The sequence below is a fragment of the Anticarsia gemmatalis genome, chromosome 3 (genome assembly GCF_050436995.1).
Source record: "Anticarsia gemmatalis isolate Benzon Research Colony breed Stoneville strain chromosome 3, ilAntGemm2 primary, whole genome shotgun sequence".
NCBI lineage: Eukaryota > Metazoa > Arthropoda > Insecta > Lepidoptera > Erebidae > Anticarsia > Anticarsia gemmatalis.
Window position 1 is genome coordinate 10,907,069 of NC_134747.1, and position 20,470 is coordinate 10,927,538.

General features: G+C 37.6%; 1 protein-coding gene across 1 annotated transcript in view; it reads left to right on the plus strand.

The window, feature by feature from the left end:
* ck (unconventional myosin-VIIa ck) overlaps positions 1–17,568 on the plus strand; it is a 44,187-nt gene extending 26,619 nt beyond the window's left edge. The window contains exons 3-14 of the mRNA XM_076136536.1: positions 455–715; positions 1,745–2,023; positions 2,838–3,122; positions 3,484–5,079; positions 5,220–5,447; positions 9,515–9,754; positions 10,519–10,683; positions 11,169–11,453; positions 11,534–14,002; positions 14,218–14,417; positions 14,745–15,012; positions 15,489–17,568. Of these exons, the coding sequence (XP_075992651.1) occupies positions 455–715; positions 1,745–2,023; positions 2,838–3,122; positions 3,484–5,079; positions 5,220–5,447; positions 9,515–9,754; positions 10,519–10,683; positions 11,169–11,453; positions 11,534–14,002; positions 14,218–14,417; positions 14,745–15,012; positions 15,489–15,695 (6,483 nt within the window). The 3' untranslated portion in view covers positions 15,696–17,568. The remainder of the gene's footprint in view (positions 1–454; positions 716–1,744; positions 2,024–2,837; positions 3,123–3,483; positions 5,080–5,219; positions 5,448–9,514; positions 9,755–10,518; positions 10,684–11,168; positions 11,454–11,533; positions 14,003–14,217; positions 14,418–14,744; positions 15,013–15,488) is intronic.
* Positions 17,569–20,470: the final 2,902 nt, after the last annotated feature.

Below are 20,470 nucleotides of genomic sequence, written 5' to 3' on the forward strand. Positions count from 1 at the left end.
TCCGACTCTGTATAACCTTTAAATTCCTTGGTTAGAGCACCGATAGTCAAGGTGAATGAAGGTGTAGAAACTTGAATAAACAGTAACTATTTGCTTATGATTCAAAGGCATTTACTTACCATTGTTTACCCATGTTGTTTTTTTTATTATTGATTGTTTATATCTAGTATACGTTAACCCCAGGCACCTACACGGTGAGCTGGGTCACAAAAGGGAAGGCATCATACATATATTGTCAATCTACATTAATTCCCAAGATTTTTCAACAATTATATTTGGTACAACCCGAACTGGGCCAGCTCGAGGCCTAACCCCCCTCTTCTTTGTAAGGAGACCCTTGCCCTGTAGTGGGACAGTTATGGGTTAAAAAAAAAGATTTAAAAAATTGGTACAATATTTTTTATGACTTGATTTTTTTTTCTATTTACTAACAACGCTTTTTTGCATTTTCCAGGGCGATTACATATGGATCGAGCCGGTGTCGGGTCGGGAGTTCGACGTCGCGATCGGCGCGCGGGTCCTTGCCGCGGAAGGTCGGCGTATACGCGTGCGAGACGACGACGGGCAGGAGCAATGGCTGCCGCCCGAGCGCCGCATCAAGGCCATGCATGCCACCTCCGTGCATGGCGTCGAGGACATGATCTCCCTCGGCGACCTGCACGAGGCTGGCATACTCAGGAACTTGCTCATCAGATATAATGAGAATCTTATTTATGTAAGTATTCATATATCAACTTTACTTTACCGTCCCAAGATAAGTTTTCAAATGAACCTACCGAAAATAGTAGGTTAAATGATAAAATGTTCTTCTTTACTAGGTAGTAAATTTACCGATCCTGTTGACTTGATATGCATACATCTTTTTCTCAACCTAAAAACATCAACTCAACAGTATTTTAACTGATTTTTGTTCAATTATGATCACCACTGTTATCGAAATTACAATTATTTTATTGCCTAGTCAAACGAGTTATCTTTTAATCTGTCACTTAAACGATTTCCGTATACAAAAATTGGCCCACACAATGACAGGCAATTATGAAGACGAGCTCAATCCTCATCTGAATAAGGAATAATTGAAGCTATTCCACTTTACATGATTACCAGTTATTAAGAGCTAAAAATACGACAAAGTATCACTTTACACAATACTTAATTTATTTATAAGAATGCCTATTTATCACAACACTTGCTTGTATATTAAAATCCGGTTTGGACAAGGACAAACCGCTAATTGATGAAAAAAAGCAAAATTCTCTGTTAATTTGAAAAATATGCCTGCCTATGGAAGAAATCAGATCGCTCCACGTTTGACTGGTTTCATAAAAAGATATATCACGCTGTCTTACCTGCATACGCAGATATTTTTATTGTGTTCAATGAAACTGTCTACAGGATTGAATTAACTGTTACGATATTAATCTATGAGAATAAAAACGGTAACTGAGAACAGGTAAATCAGTAATAGTATTCTTCAGACAACTGTTATTGTTGGAAAACTGAGATATAAGTAGATAAGCTTCATTTAGTAATGTATGTTCAGAATAGCTGATTTAACTGGTGTTATTTATCAGCTGACAAATAGCAGTCGACTTATTATATTCATAAATTAATATTATAGACCACCTGACTAGTTTTAGGTAGCATTAAATACAACATCCCAACTTTACTTGTACTGAAAACTAAAAAAACAACGTGTCATACATTTACTTATAAAACTTAACTTCTCTATTCAAAATTTCAGACATACACGGGATCAATATTAGTAGCGGTGAATCCGTACCAGATTTTACCGATATATACGGCAGACCAAATCAAGTTATACAAGGAGAGGAAGATAGGAGAGCTGCCTCCTCATATATTTGCTATAGGAGACAATGCGTACGCGCACATGCGTCGATACAAGCAAGATCAGTGCATTGTCATCAGTGGAGAGTCCGGCGCCGGGAAGACGGAGTCCACTAAACTTATTCTACAGTACTTGGCTGCGATTAGTGGGAAGCATTCGTGGATTGAACAACAGGTTCGTTACCCTTGCTTTATATAAATGACGGTCGGGTAACGCTCTGTGAGTTAAGCAAACCTTTGCGCGGTCATTCCATTGATGGTTGACCGCATAGTGGTATTTGAACTGGGCATCTCCGTGCTTCGGAGCGGACGTTAAAAGTCGGTCTCGATTGTTGTCAATTAAGAAAACAGTCGTTAAGCGACGTCAAAGGCCTTTGGGCGGCTTAGACACTAGGTTTTTCACTAACCATACGATAAGAAGATAAGAGTGTTTCACTTCGGAAAGATATCGATGTTTAACAAGGAAAAGCCGGTCTTCCTTAATTGAAAAAAAAAATAAGTCTCTGTGCTTTTAGTCGTTCTATAAATAGATATATCATACCAAAAAACTTTTTTGAAATAAACAAAGCCGAACTTCTCCGGCTTCTCCGTGACTAGGAAATGTACTATACATTTTATCTTGTGACTGTATATCAAATATCACATTGATCTACAAGTATATTCTATTAATTCTTAGACAGAATTACTTAATCCTGTTAAATATTTTATTTGACATCTCAGATATAGATCGGAACACTTGTTTTACTAAATATTCAATTAAGATAAGATGCTTCTAATTGATTACGAAGAATCCTTAATTTGAACAAATAATGCTGACGTAATGATTTGTTATCAATATTTGTGCAAGTCCACCCATAGTGAACAAAAATGTCATCAACAAAAACAAAAGGAAATCGAAGAAGGTTCATGTCACTCAACTATAACCAAGAATTACATAAGAAATACCAATATAAAGAGATGCAATTAAAATGTCTTCGCATTATTTCCAGATCCTCGAAGCGAATCCAATTCTGGAAGCGTTTGGAAACGCTAAAACAGTCAGAAACGACAATTCTTCTCGTTTCGGAAAGTACATTGACATACATTTCAACAACGGCGGCGTTATTGAAGGTGCTAAGATCGAGCAGTACCTTCTAGAAAAGTCCAGAATAGTCTCACAAGGAGCTGATGAGAGGAACTACCATGTGTTTTACTGTCTTTTGGCTGGACTGTCTAAAGAGGAAAAGAAGAAATTGGAGCTTACAGAGCCCTCGGAGTACAGATATCTGTCTGGGGTAAGTAACCTACCATGATTCTTCTTTCTTTGCCATCCATTGCAACACGAAAAATTTATCGCAAAAATCAATCCATAGTTATCGTTTATATCTTTATCAATATGTATTAGTGCTTGACCGTCTGGAAAACATCTTATCGAAGCGCTATTTTGTTTACAGTATTAGAATCAGTATCTAACTAATCCTCTGTAATCAATAATAGTGGCGTTAGAAATAAGTCACGTTTGGACATTGTTGACAATTAGTATCTCTAGTGTAATAAAATCGTGACTATGAGATTAGAACTCCGAGCAACCGATAATTACAATACCAATTAAATAAACAAGAATTCGTAAGATTCTAATGTTCGAATTTGTTCCAGGGTGGAAGTTTCACATGCGAAGGTAGAGACGATGCTGCAGAATTCCAAGACATAAGATCTGCAATGAAAGTTCTACTTTTCACTGAGCCAGAAATATGGGAGATATTGAAACTATTAGCAGCAGTGTTACACTGCGGGAACATCAAGTACGAAGCGACGGTCGTAGACAACTTGGACGCGACAGAAATTATAGAACAAGCCAATGTGAGACGAGTTGCTACGTTACTAGGAGTTCCAATGCAATCCCTCATAGATGCATTGACTAGAAAAACGTTATTTGCACACGGAGAAACCGTTATTTCAACGCTTAGCAAAACCCAGTCCGTAGACATCAGAGACGCGTTCGTCAAAGGTATTTACGGAAGACTATTCGTCACTATCGTTAGGAAAATCAATGCAGCAATATATAAACCAAAGTCAACCATGAGAACCGCTATCGGTGTCCTCGACATATTCGGCTTCGAGAACTTCGATCACAACAGCTTCGAACAGTTCTGTATAAACTTCGCCAATGAGAATCTGCAACAGTTCTTCGTTAGACATATTTTCAAATTAGAACAAGAGGAGTACAACCACGAAGGTATCAACTGGCAGCACATTGAATTCGTCGACAACCAAGATGCCTTAGATCTGATTGCATTGAAACAGTTGAACATCATGGCATTGATCGATGAAGAATCCAAGTTCCCTAAAGGCACTGATCAAACTATGTTAGCAAAATTACACAAGACCCACGGTCTTCATAGAAACTACCTCAAACCAAAGTCAGATATAAATACTAGTTTCGGTTTGAATCACTTCGCTGGTATTGTGTTCTACGATACTCGAGGATTCCTTGAGAAAAATCGGGATACCTTCAGTGCAGATTTATTACAACTAATCCATATTTCAACCAACAAGTTCTTACAGCACATTTTCCAGGAGGACATCGCTATGGGATCCGAAACTCGGAAGCGAACTCCGACGCTCTCGACACAATTCAAGAAGTCCTTAGATTTACTGATGAGGACTTTAGGGACATGCCAGCCATTTTTTATTCGGTGTATAAAACCGAACGAATTCAAGAAACCAATGATGTTCGATCGTGGTCTTTGTTGCAGACAACTTAGGTACTCTGGCATGATGGAGACAATCAGAATCAGGCGAGCTGGATACCCGATACGACACAGTTTCAAAGAATTTGTTGAGCGGTACCGGTTCTTGATTCCCGGCGTACCTCCCGCGCACAAGACTGACTGTCGGGCGGCGACTGCCAAAATCTGTTCGCAAGTCCTGGGTAAATCTGACTACCAGTTGGGACATACCAAAGTTTTTTTGAAGGACGCTCACGATTTATTCCTCGAACAAGAGCGAGATAGAGTCCTGACGAGGAAAATACTTATTCTCCAAAGATCAATTCGGGGTTGGGTGTACCGCCGAAGATTCCTGAAGATGCGAGCGGCCGCTATCTTGATCCAACGTCACTGGCGAGGCAAGTTGCAGAGGATCAGGTACAATAAGATGAAAGTGGGATACGCAAGACTGCAGGCTCTGATTCGGGCGAGAGTGTTGGCGCATAGATTTAGGCATCTTCGCGGTCATATCGTGGCTTTACAGGTTAGTTTGATTTTGTTAATTTGAAAATAGTTATAGAAAACGCAAATGATTTCCGATCCAGGTTTTCGTGGTGTGCAAATTTTTTATATCTTTAATCTGAAAGTGATCGCTGTGTCATAACAAGAGCCTCCCGTGTCCAGGCGGCGGCACGCGGCTACCTGGTGCGGCGCTCGTACGGCCACAAGATGTGGGCTATCGTCAAGATCCAGGCGCACGTGCGGCGCCTCATCGCCGTGCGGCGCGTGCGGCGCCTGCGCGGGGACGTGCGCGCCCACCGCGAGGCGCTGCGCCTGCGCTCCGCCGAGGAGCTGCGCTTGCATCACCAGGGCAACTCGCGCGCCAAGGAGATCGCCGAGCAGAACTACCGGGTCAGTGCTCAACTCACACGTCCAGGCCGTTAACGTTATTGGCAATAGGTGACCTTACACACACGCTCTTTCGCGCGTGAAATAGCGTGCGTGTAAAGGGTGTGCAAAGGGAAAGGAAAGAGCGCGCGCCGCGCTCATCTGTCAAGCCCGTGAAGAAAACGTGAGCGAAGAGCGTGCCGTCTTTCCCGTGCGTAATCCTATACGCTCGTAAATAGCATGTGTGTAAAGGCACCTATTCTCTTCGACGTAAATACAGGTCTTTTTTACAGGTCTCCGATTCAGTCGGATCTTGCTTTTAACCTTACTTTTGTTTATTTCCAACATCAAGGACAATAACACAAATTATATCCTTAATGATAAACTTGTTATTATTTTCACGTTTTTCGGTAAACTGTAAAGTAAACGTTATCGTAAACATGCAAGATGTCTATGTAATGCGATTATGCAGTTAGATGGAGTAGATATAGTACGTACTTACTCATTGTTTTGCAGTCAAAACTTTGCACTTGCCAAAAACATGGCGGCTAAATGTCTAGAATTCTAGATAAGTGCTAATTAATTATCTTATAGATTCAGTAATTTGATAGTATACTAATTATGTACTTTTTTTGGTTATAACATTGTTTTTATTCAGTTTTTGGTATTACATTATTTTCGTTCGCAAATAATTATTATTGCATCACCATAAAAGCAAAAATAAACATCCGTCCAATTTTTTGCACGGCTTAAACCGATCAATCGTTCTACATCAAATTTGGCAGAGAGATAACATTTATTTTCTCAAAAAAAAAGCCTAACATTGTGTAGATTGACGATGACGATTAAAAAACTATAGAAATGAATATATTCGTTAAAGGAGTGAATCCTTGACAAATTATGTCTAAACACATTATAAGTTTGATAAGAAATCAAATAGGAATTTGATTGATTGACCATCCGAACATTCAATCACAGCTTAGAAACATAAATCCTTATAAAGATCCCGATAAGAACAATTTGTACAATGAGTGATTGCAAAATTCATCTTTTACGTGCAACAGTTATCAGTAAAAAGCCCCTAATCTGTTCTGTACGATGCCCCGAGATACTCGCTGCAATTACTTTAAAAAATGTCATTACATACGTTTGCATGTAGTAATAATTAATAAAATAAATCACGGATTTTCGATATCGATGCAACATTTTACTTCATAATATACAGGCTGGTCTTTAATGGTTGAAATTCAATTAGATTTATTATCATCAGAAAGGCAAATGCGTCACTTACCTAGTTAAAATGAAAACGCAGTCCCAATTTGTAAGCTATCGTATTTTGTGATAGGTTTAAGAAAATTGATTTTAACCAATGCCTTTGAGGTGCTCTCGCTAGTGTACCTATCTGGCTGCTAAATATGTGATCTCGGTTTCGAACCCCGTGCGTTCCCGGTGCAGTTTTAAAAATTATATTTTTACGATACTTATTGGGTTAAATGATGATGATATGAACGCTCGATAGATTATAAATTAATTAAATTTTACAAGCAATTAATCGCATGTGTATATAAATTAGTTTTAGTAACATAGTCTTAAACAGTGCTCAAGAATTTTGTGTTTAGTTCGATGTGAATCGTCATTGTCACATACTGTACTTTAAATAATCGGAGCGATAAATATTACATCAATGTTATCAGTATTGATCGAAGATAGTCAAATTAAACCTCCTTAATAAATCACATTGAAATGCCGCTTATATGATATCAGACAGATAATCAACATATCCAATAATCACTGATGAATATTGCTGAATTAATTCAGACACAGTTTCGATTCGGGCACCAACCGCTCTGCCAAAATATATCTAGAAAACTCAAGCAATATGACAAAAAAATAAGTCTCCTTTTTTTCGAAAAGCTGATATTATTTTCAAAATATATAATGTATTTCATTAGTGATTTGTTTTGATGAACAATGACGAATAGTGAAAAGCATAAACTAGTAGCAAGTGGATGTTCCGATCAGTTTTTGTTCCTGCCATCAGTTGACCAGAACTGCGAGCATTCGGTAATTTGGTACATTTATTAACAGGTTGGTACATAGTTGGGGTCCCTCATGTCTTAAAATTGTATAAAATACCCTGTGACATGGCTAAAATATGTGTGATATTACATAACTTTAAAAAATCACGAAGAGACTGCCTGGCGCTAGTACTGATAATTTAATTAATTAGTCAAAGAGCTGACAACTCACAAACTTTATTTAAGACTTGATTGATATATTAATTGTCTATTCTTTATGAATGTATTGATGCATAAAATCACGTCGTTTTACAATTATTTTCTTCAAAATCAGTATCCTTTACTATTTAGTTAGTATTACATACGATTTTGCGTTGCGTACTAAATAAAAATAAGTTAACACGCACTCACGCGTCGGAAACGCTCAAAGAAACATTATTACATATTAGGTATAGTTACCGTTTAGCACCACGGATCATTACCTATTATAAGGTGTTATACTATTGTTTTTAATCGTATAATCGTAATACAACCATAAATAAAACAATCGATGAAGCGTATACATTACACAACAGAATTGAACCAGAATTGAACTGTATTTTTCACAGTGCAAAGATTTCAGTGTGCAAGATTCAATATAGATAACACACGTGTAGGTACATAACCAAATAGGTAGAAACCGCATAATCACATGTCATAGATATATTGTAGGATTTGTGTGTACCTAGATGTAAAAGCCAAAAAGTTTTCACGGGTTTACCTGTGTTCATACCTTCCTGAGATACCTTTAGTCTTGCAAAATTTCCTCTACCTGTTATACATACAATAATTTTACCGTAAGAGACGGAAAGATACATTGAACTACTTTTGCTAAATTCAGTTACTTTTTTGTTGATAGATTTATTTGTGCCCATTTTTTTCCGAAAGCAAAACCTTTTATCAGAACATCTCGTACAATTTATGTTCCTTGCAGTGGATGCAATCATTTTTATGAATGGGTAATGTTTATCGTAAAAACCAGTAGTTTTACTGGTATATAACATAATTAGATTGTTTAGTAGTGTGACCACCACTGTTTGAATAACGTGCGATGTAATGAACTCGTAACGGCTGTAATATGGAGTAATGCACGACGGTCGGCAGACGTGCCGCGGCTGTTCAAGTGTTTGTGCACTATCATGAATTTCTGGTTCGAGTGCGTTTGTAACAACTTCGTTATAGACTTTCGTTATGTCGACTTTCAATACGATGGTGGTTTTAAAGTAAGTTTGTGCGTCATTATATTATACACCTGATATCTAAGTTTTGAAAAGGTTTTGTAACTTCACTGAGTGGGATTTCCTAGAAGAGTATGTTACGTTGGACATTGTTTAAAGACGAAATTCTATGCATATTTGTTGTTTTTATTTGACTTATAAAATACCGAATGATTTATAGCTAGTATATCAAGTCAGAAGACCCGTGATTATGCACAGTTCGTAGGTGTGTAAGCGAAATGATTGTGTCGTTAATTCAAATGTGTTTGAATAACCATTCAACTATAGTCCAATACAACGTTTCAGGCAATTTTGTATTTTGAAAGAGCGAACTGCAATCTGTTTATGTGGTGCACATATCCGCCGATTATGCGAAATTAAATGTAAATGCATGCAAACTTTCATACATGCAACGTTTGCCAATGACAATTAATTAATTGCGGACATGTATGTATGGCGCTCCGACTACTTAGTACTAATTTAAAGAAATTGTATTGATCGATATCATTTATATAGCATAAATTCGCATGCCTATTGTTAAATTATAGTAGTTTAGATAAGTAAGGCATTATCTCTTTATTAAATCAATCTTGCAGGGAGTGGTTTTATAACATTGAATATCTAATTGACTCTACCAGTATACATATAATTAGTGATCTTATCTGAAAATGCTATTATTAAACGTAAAGGCGTTATTTTCATAAAAAACTGATGTCAAGTTATATGTACATATAAGAGCATTTTTTTGTTTCCGTCTGTTTTCTGTGCTTAATAAATCAAAACGAATTATTAATGTGTGCTATTTTTCATATAACAGGAACGCATGTACGAATTGGAACGCCGCGAAGCAGAATTGGCGTTGGAAGAGAAGAAGCAGTTAGAAGCAAAACGTACTCTTCTCCAAGAAGCGGCTCGGAAGCAGGACGAGCCTGTAGACGACAGCAAGCTCGTGGAAGCCATGTTCGACTTCCTGCCGGACTCCAGCAGCGAGGCCCCTGCGCCTAAAGACACATCGGTCTTCAGTGACCTTCCGCAGCCAAGAGCTGACCAACAAGAGGTAAAGATGTCACTATTTATAAAAAACTGTTTGAAAATTGTTTTGTGTTGGTTTCGATGATCGATACGTCTATATGTGAGATCCAATTTATTGTTTAGATCACATTTTGACGTTAACATCACATTGGAGAACGGTCTCCTAAACTCTAAAAACTTCCCTGAACGCTCAAGTTAAGTGTAATAATGTCAGAAAAAAATAAGGTTTATCCCCAAAATTGGTGTCAGATTCTCTCTGACATTTGGATGACCGATAGCAAAGTAAACAACATTCGCCACCTTTGTTTACCATTGTCTTACGGATTCGTGACTATAACGACCGTTAACCGCACTTACTTATCATGCTGCATTTCATAAACAATCAAATATGCTAATTAGCATACGTCATAGCGATCTATAATCTCTGATCGACGGCTGATTGCATCGCAGAGATACGTATCTTAGTTCAATGTTACAGTTTTCAATATAATTTTACATTCTTTTACTAGTTTTTATGTGAAAATTTAAAGAAATATGTATTAAAATACAGCTTTAGATCATTGCATTACTTTCTTTTTATAAATATGTTGGTGCAATTGTTTAGAACGTCATATTTTTTATCTTTATTTATTTTTCGATACAACTGAAAAGCGTGATCTAATTAATGTCTGAATGAAACGATAAATATTTCATCATTTAATATGAAAGAAAAAAACACTTCAGAGAGTATATATTTAGGTGTTAAGTTAATGAAGTGCAAGACTTAAATGTAATTATTTTAATAAACAGATGGTGACACCAATGCAGACAACATCTGAAGATGAGGAGGACTTGTCAGAGTTCAAGTTCCAGAAGTTCGCCGCCACTTACTTCCAAGGAAACGTCACCCACCAGTACTCTAGGAAGCCGCTCAAACATCCGTTACTGCCACTACACACGCAGGGAGACCAACTGGTAAGACAGTCAGACAATTACAGTACACAGTCAATATAGTCGTACAGTGCAAAGTCATAGATAATGCTCGGCCCTTTCTAGTTTGTACACAAAATTGCGATTCGACTTCAGACCGCGAAAACTGCGTTGTGCGTGTTCGTGGATTTGTATGATGAGTTGTCGCATTGCAGTTTTGTGAACAAGGCTAGATAGATTTCGCGCGTTTCCGAGATACTAGACGCCTATGCATCGCGTCCATGAGCTTCGCGCGAGTTCAAAATATAGTTACCTTTATTATTTAGTTGGTAAAGTTCATTTGATGATGTTAACCACATCACATTACTTGCGAAATCGTTACTAAACCTTGAACATCGTCCCTTATCGATTACTCAGAGGTAAAGAATTATAAATCCTGTTCGAATTATGTTAAAATATGTTACTATCAAAGATTTAAATCTTTATATTTTATCAAAAATTGTTATTGATTATTCGAAAACGCATTGCAGGCGGCGCAAGCGTTATGGATCACCATACTTCGGTTTACTGGAGACCTACCAGAGCCGAGGTACCACACCATGGACCGAGACAACACGTCTGTCATGTCTAAAGTAACTGCCACCCTCGGGAGGAACTTCATCAGATCGAAGGAGTTCCAAGAAGCTCAGATGATGGGAGTTGATCCTGATGCGTATCTGAACAAGCAAAAACCGAGGTCCATCAGACATAAACTTGTTTCACTAACGTTGAAGCGGAAAAACAAGCTGGGAGAAGACGTTAGGAGAAAATTGCAGGTTTGTAGAATTATTTAGAGCTATTAATTCCTAATTTTTGGCTAGAATATATAATAACATAATTCGGTGATTGTTTCCAGGATGAAGAGTACACGGCTGACAGTTACCAGTCGTGGCTAGAATCGCGTCCAACATCAAACTTAGAGAAGTTACACTTCATCATTGGACACGGTATCCTGCGCGCAGAATTAAGAGATGAAATATATTGTCAGATCTGCAAACAACTGACAAACAATCCTTCCAAGTCCTCTCACGCTAGAGGATGGATCTTACTGTCGTTGTGTGTCGGGTGCTTCGCCCCCAGCGAGAAGTTCGTCAACTACCTGCGAGCCTTCATCAGGGAGGGGCCGCCCGGCTACGCACCGTACTGCGAAGATCGTTTGAAACGGACATTCAACAATGGCACCAGAAACCAACCACCATCCTGGTTGGAACTCCAAGCCACAAAGTCTAAAAAGCCTATAATGTTACCCATAACATTTATGGACGGCAATACAAAGACTTTGCTAGCAGACTCAGCAACTACTGCTAGGGAACTATGCAATCAGTTGTCTGATAAAATTGGATTACGAGATCAATTTGGATTCTCGTTATACATTGCGTTATTTGATAAGGTGAGCTCGCTCGGCAGTGGAGGAGATCACGTTATGGATGCAATATCTCAGTGCGAACAGTATGCTAAAGAACAAGGTGCTCAAGAGAGGAATGCACCTTGGCGATTGTTTTTTAGGAAAGAAATATTCGCTCCTTGGCACGATCCTACAGAAGACCAAGTGGCTACTAATCTAATTTACCAACAAGTTGTTAGAGGTGTAAAGTTTGGTGAATATAGGTGTGACAAGGAGGAGGATCTAGCTATGATAGCCGCTCAGCAGTATTACATCGAATACGGTCAAGATATGAACACTGAACGGCTGTACACGTTACTACCAAATTACATACCGGACTATTGCTTAACTGGTGTTGAAAAAGCGGTCGATCGGTGGGGTGCTTTAGTGGTGCAAGCGTATAAAAAGAGTTATTATGTTAAAGAAAAAGTTCCTGCTTATAGAGTAAAGGAAGACGTAGTGAGTTACGCGAAGTTCAAGTGGCCGCTGTTGTTCTCTAGGTTTTACGAAGCGTATAGGAACTCTGGACCTAATCTTCCGAAGAACGATGTCATTATAGCCGTGAACTGGACCGGTGTGTATGTTGTAGACGATCAAGAACAAGTGCTATTAGAATTATCTTTCCCCGAAATCACAACTGTCTCCAGTCAAAAGACCAACAAAGTGTTCACGCAAACATTCAGTCTTTCTACAGTTCGGGGAGAAGAATTCACCTTCCAGAGTCCAAATGCTGAGGACATTCGAGACTTAGTTGTATACTTCCTGGAAGGTCTTAAAAAGAGGTCCAAGTTTGTAATAGCACTGCAGGACTACAAAGCGCCTGGCGAGGGTTCTAGTTTCTTAACATTCCAAAAAGGAGATCTGATTATTTTAGAAGAGGATAGTACAGGAGAATCAGTGTTGAATAACGGTTGGTGTATCGGTCGGTGCGAGAGGTCTATGGAAAGAGGCGACTTCCCCGCAGAGACTGTGTATGTACTACCAGCACTGACTAAACCGCCGCCGGATATATTAGCTCTGTTTTGTCAAGAAGGTGCTCAACATGGTCGTCGCGCTCCCACAGCTACATACAACGGAACAGAAACAAGAGATAAACCTCACACGTTGTTAGAATACGCTATGGACCATTTCCGATTACCGCCAAAACGAACTGTATCCAAAGCACTAACACTCTCTACAGCTAAGAGGGGAGGAACTGAAGAACTTTGGCGGCATTCACGAGAACCGATTAAACAACCGCTGTTAAAGAAACTTCAGGCTAAAGAGGAACTGGCAGAGGAAGCGTGTTTCGCATTCACAGCCATTCTCAAATATATGGGAGATCTTCCATCAAAACGTCCACGAATTGGCAATGAATACACAGACCATATTTTCGACGGACCATTGAAGCATGAGATACTACGGGACGAGATTTATTGCCAAGTGATGAAACAACTGACTGACAATAGGAACAGAATGTCTGAAGAAAGAGGTTGGGAGTTGATGTGGTTAGCTACGGGACTGTTCGCGTGTAGTCAAGGACTGCTTAGAGAGTTAACATTATTCCTAAGAACTAGAAGATATCCAATAGCCCAAGACTCGCTTCAGAGACTTCAAAAGACGTTACGGAATGGCCAGAGGAAATATCCGCCCCACCAAGTGGAGGTGGAAGCTATTCAACACAAGACTACGCAGATATTCCACAAGGTGTACTTCCCTGATGACACGGATGAAGCGTTTGAAGTGGACTCGTCGACTCGTGCAAAGGACTTCTGTCAGAATATCGCCCAGAGACTGAATCTCAGATCTAGTGAAGGCTTTAGTTTATTCGTTAAGATAGCTGATAAGGTGATATCTGTTCCTGAGGGTGACTTCTTCTTCGACTTTGTGCGGCACCTCACGGACTGGATCAAAAAGGCGCGGCCGACGAGAGATGGCATTACACCACAGTTTACTTACCAGGTTTGTCAACTGTAATACTATTACATTATTCATCTAATATTATGCAAGTTGTACTTACCAAATACTATTCGTATTTTCATCGCTCACCACTAATACCAGTTTGCAGGAATCACAAAAGTTGGAGTGTAAAAGGTTCCGCCTTTAATTTTATTTTATTTCATAACCTGGTATTCATCCGATTATTTACCAGCCAACTAATACGAATGTGTCTGCAGGTGTTCTTCATGAAGAAGCTATGGACGAACACAGTGCCGGGCAAGGACCGCGCGGCGGACGTGATCTTCCACTTCCACCAAGAGCTGCCCAAGCTACTGCGCGGGTATCATCGCTGTGGGAGGGACGAGGCAGCCCGACTTGCCGCACTCGCGTACCGAGCCAGATTTGGGGATAACAAGCAAGAGCTGCAGGCTATACCGTGAGTACAAAGACCTGATTTTCAAATCACTTATCTAATTATAGCTGTAAGAAACTAAGAAAAGTTAACATGAAAATCAATTTTTGACTAAAATACACCAAAATGATACCTAGAACTTATCTAGGTTCAAATCAGACTAGTGCAATTAATACGCTATTAATCAGAATTACATTGCTAAAATACGCTATAAGCAACAAAGAATGATGTCTTAATCAAAAAATGATACGAAAGGGAGTCGACCAAGGGAGTACCAAAGGACCTTTCAGTACTCGCCTCTTAAAACAATAATTATACGTGCAAAACATTAATAACTTGCCCATATTCCAGTCAAATGCTCAGAGAGCTAATCCCGGCGGACCTCATCAAGCTACAAAGCTCCGCGGACTGGAAGCGATCCATCGTGGCGTCATACAACCAGGACGCGGGCATGACGCCCGAGGACGCCAAGATCACGTTCCTGAAGGTCATCTACCGGTGGCCCACGTTCGGCTCGGCCTTCTTCGAGGTCAAGCAGACCACGGAACCCAACTACCCGGAGCTGCTGCTGATCGCGATTAACAAACATGGTGTTAGTCTGATACATCCTCAGTCCAAGGTAAGATTGTTTTCACTTTTGAAGGATAATAACAAACCAAAATAGGGTGTTTGTGTTTTATAACCTACGGATAGACTTGTTTTATTCTGAAGGGTTTAACTTAATGTTTCCTCTCTTTTAGGCAGTTTCAGTGTCGAATGAAAAATTTTTCTCAATTTTCAATTATTTGTAAAAACCTTGTCGTTTTTGATAGGACTATTCTTTAAACATTTGCACTTAGTAATCAATTAATTGCATCGTTATTTTTTGACGTAAATTGTATCAAAAGTACATAATGTAGGTCGGCAACAATCTGTATTTTTAAATTACGTATGTGTTTACAGTAACGAAATGCGTGTGTTGATGTTTTTTACTCTTAAAGCACGTGAAGACTGACTTTTTATTTTTGTTCTTTTAACTTAACTTAAAGGACATGGCAAGAAATTGCTATGAAAGTTTCTATATAGAGTAATAACACCACTTTCCCTTACTTCCAGGACATCCTAGTAACACACCCATTCACAAGAATATCGAACTGGTCGTCAGGCAACACATACTTCCACATGACGATAGGCAACCTGGTGCGAGGCTCCAAGCTGCTGTGCGAGACGTCCCTTGGCTACAAGATGGACGACCTTCTCACGTCATACATCTCGCTCATGCTCACCAATATGAATAAACAACGCTCCGTACGCGTCAAATGACCATAGGTAACTTAAACCAGGTTTCTGAGGTACATTTAGCGGTAGTTTATCTGTTCAATAGCGTTTAAACTCATATAAAAAAACCGTTTGCATAGATCTACCGCTAAATGTCCCTCAGAAACTGGGCATTAGTCAAACGTATTGTAGAAGTCTAAAGCCAGTTTCTCTGCTGGATAAGTCTCGGTTAACCAATAGATAAAGTACTCGTACATACATAGTCATGTAAGACAGCACTGTCAAAATTGCTCCTGATTTGGCTATTCGATACTTATTCAGTGGTGAAACTGGTCGTAAGTATGCTATCGTATCTGATTTATAGCCAAAAAAATTGTAGTTCTTTTAAAGTTGAAGAAATAAGGGAGAATGCTGCGGTGTTTTTATATTTAACAAGTAGTGTGTCAAAGTTGGCAATGATATTACTTTAGAAACAAAATGGAGTTGGTGATGAACGAATTTTAAAAGCCGCTAGATTTGAATTTGTTTTCTGAGGTCCTATCGTAGTTTTAAATCAGATGCGATAGCGTACTTTGACATTCAACTATTCCTTTAGTAGAAACAATTATAAATATTTTTTTATCTGCTTATTGTTAAGTTCGCACGCTTCCCAGCGGTATATTAACATATTTTTATTTACATTGAGCTTATAACGAAAATAATTGCGTATTTGTACATCACAAGTGTTGTATAACGTGTAAAAAATAAGCACAACAAATTAAGTTTATTCACTAACTGCGTAGAACAAGATTCAAATATAATTCGATTATGACTTTATATTTTAATATTTTTTGAAGAATTTTAAAACTAGCGGTACATTACTATAGGTACTCTATGTTATTAGATTTATGTTTCCGTCATAGTTAATTAAAACTGTAAAATCATTATTTAGTAATGTCACGCTAAGGGGCAGTGTGCGGGCTTATTAATTTCAACACGTGCATCATAGCGAAACAAAAGAGTTATTGTAGGTTAAATGTATCCGTCCATTAAATAATATTCAGAAACGTTTATATCTAGGTATTTAACGATGTTACTGCTATTCCAAAACTTCTGTTATAGTTATTAAGTACAACGATCTATGTATTTTTATTCAAACTGTACTCTCCAGTGAACATGTGACTAATTATACGTATTTTCTTAGAAACTATCAAATAACCTAGTTGTAAGATATATTTATTAAAAATTATATTTCAATCTTATACAGAAAATATTTTGTTGTATTTTCTTTAACATTTATTTGGTTAATAACATCTAGTGTGGAAAAGATCTGTTACGATATATTTTATAATTAGGTGTTCGGTAAAATAACATGTTATGAAATAATATGAAGATATCTAGTATTGCTAAATGTTGCCTTTACAAGTGCCTACTGCTTGCAGTTCACGATCACCAAGTATTCATAATATAGCGAGTGTAACGCGGATCGGAACATATAAAACATTGTTTATTACCGGAAAAATTAACTGCTTTGATATAAAAGCAAAACAATAATATTAGCTGAAAATCTGTAGGAATGCTCGAATTTTATTGGCCATTGAAACTAAAACTATACAATATTTTTTGATAAATTTATATATTTTTTTTATAAACTCGCTGAGCGACAATATTTTTGATAAAACTCGAGCAATCTGTGGATGGAATTAGATGTTTTATATTTTATAAAGTAACCGTTTAGCATAACATCAATATAAAATATAATACATAGTTAACATCAATGTATTTATTTAATAGGTAAAGGAGTAACGTAAGGTAACGTGTAATGATTGTCAGTTATGCCATGTGTTCGGTGACAATTACATTATGTTTGTTTTATTAATTTCGCTTTAAAGTTAAAAGTTGCATTTGTGAGTGGTTGTAAACATGAGTCACAATGAAATTTTGTGTTTTATTTATTTACACATCCCTGAACTCGCTTTGAAAGTCCCAACAATCTTCTATAGAGAGATATTACAAATATAAGCTATGTTGCTTAAATCATAAAGATTTTAACTAATGAATGATTATTATCTACCAATAACTTTGTCTATATCATAGACATAAAACCTAACGTCTGATAACTGATGTAAACGGGAGAAACTGATAAAATTGTGATTTTCGAACATACCTCAATCACAAAAAGCCTTGCTCTACATTAATCTATATGACCAGAACCTTACAACAACGCTTTATCGAACACTTCATAGGTCATTTCATTAACACATAGGTAGATACCTACCTACCGCTAGCATACTATCTATGGATTAAATAATTAACTGGTTATAAACTATTGATATCGTCAAACGTCTTTATAACAGGGTCTTGAATACATTAGCGGTACTACTAATATGCACTGCACAATTCTATAAGCAAAAGTTTATATGACTCAGAACTCAGTCAAAATTCTACCTGTAAAACTAACTGATACCTGCATATCTGAAGATGCTGAAACCGACCGTGAATTTTGTAATAAGTTTTACACAAAGGAAAAACAAAACGAAGTTAGTAAATTAGAATGTTTTGTGAGATTGCCGCTGTAGAGACAATCATGTCCCGTTACTGATGACGTCAAGATGACCAACATCTTGCAAATAATAAGACAATTATTTGGTGTACTTTTGTACAATTGTAATAATACAAAAGTACACTAAATTATTCCATTTCGATGTATACGAACTTTTGGGCAGACAATCTCACCTTTTTGCTATGAGGGTGCAGAGACTGTAGATCACCACACAGTACAATTTTTACGTGCTCTCCTGTGTTCTATTCTAGAACATCGAAACAGATATCTCAGGTTCCGAAGATGCACATCGGGCCTTATACGCGGTGAATATTTTAAAGGTTACGGTACCCTGCTTACTTTTAGTCACGGGCTGAAAAGGTACATCCATTCATTCTTTAAGTACAGATTTAGATATCTCCATTATACATACATCCTACCTGCATATAAGTTTCTTTTAACTGCTACTGTCAACGACCATATTTCGATCCATGTAACCAAAGGCGGCACTGGGACCATGATCGCAATAGACATTGAAATAATTTCTCGATTTGAAAATAGTTCTTATATTTACATCATACTCTCTCGCATTAAGCTATTATATTACCGCTTCCTGTACAATCCTGCCATGAATGAAGTAAACAGAAGCACGCTAAACACTTCCTTGTAACTTTCTCTTTAACTAAGTAAAAGATATATCGACATAACTGCCTTAAGTAAGTATAGACCAACAGTTTAATAGAGAGCCTTGTATGCAAGATTCGCGGCTGGCGGAGGTGTACACAAATATCCGATTTTATAAACATCTGTGACCCGCAGGCTTATGAAGCTGACGGTGTTCTATTAAATAGCTACTTTTATCTAAGAAAAATAATTATAATTTTAGTTGAGTTGTTAGACATAAATAAGGCTGTTTTTGTTAGATACAAAAAGCATTCATGTCTAGTTTAAGTTTTGCTAGGATAAACAGTTTTCAGGGATAGGTACCGAATTATATTTTAGTTTTCAACAATAAACTGCTAAAATTGTTGAGTTCCATCAATCTTACGAATCGGAAGAACTGTACCTAGTAAAGTTAAAAACCTCGTTATTTTAAGTTCTGATGTCATGTATCATCATAATTCAGTTTTTGTGGGTATCTAAGCTCCAATTATGCCATGGCGTCTATTTCTACAACCTTATTCTAACTTATAATATAATCATTGATTGCAAACACATCAATTTACTATTACAGCGTATTGTTAAGATCTGTTTAATATAATTTATTGTACGCAGTAAAACATCTTACCTATTTATAGAAGAAGTCTATTTATAGTAGGTACAATAGGTAAAGGTAATTATATTTCCTATTATAAGACTAGTGGTCGTTACAAAATATAATCTATACTAATATTATAAAGCTGAAGAGTTTGTTTGTTTGTTTGTTTGTTTGTTTGTTTGTTTGTTTGTTTGTTTGTTTGTTTGTTTGTTTGTTTGAACGCGCTAATCTCAGGAACTACTGATCCGATTTGAAAAATTCTTTCAGTGTTGGATAGCCCATTTATCGAGGAAGGTTATAGACTATATATCATCACGCTATGACCAATAGGAGCAGAGTACCAGTAAGAAATGTTACAAAAACGGGGAAAAATTTCACCCATTGTCTCTTATGTGACGCAAGCGAAGTTGCGCGGGTCAGCTATCCATACTAATATTATAAATGTGAAAGTAACTCTGTCTGTCTGTCTGTCTGTCTGTCTGTCTGTCTGCTACTCAATCACGCCTAAACTACTGAACCAATTTGCATGAAATTTGGTATGGACATATTTTGATACCCGAGAAAGGACATAGGCTACTTTTTACCCCGGAAAAATGACGCATTTCCCGGGAAAATTCAGGTGGCGAATTAAGTCGCGAATAATCAATATCATAATGACATTAAATTAACAAAATTCCGTTGTCATGGCAACTGTTTTAATTGCGGATATGCCTTAGCGCGACTTCGTTATATTAGGAGATATTTAAATAATTTTGATATATTTTTCGTGAAAAAAGGCATGGCATATTTTATATCATCACGCTACGACCAATAGGAGCAGAGTAACAGTAAAAAGTGTTATAAAAACGTGGAAAATTCTGACCCATTCTCTCTTATGTGACGCAAGCGAAGTTGCGCGGGTCAGCTAGTAATTAATAAGTTGTACGTGACATTAGCCCTTTAACAATGCAATTAGATTAGGGACTAGATCATTTATTTGTGTCTGAAGAACGCGCTCTCCTAATTGCTGTTTTTATTAGGGAAAACAGGTAAAACTTGATT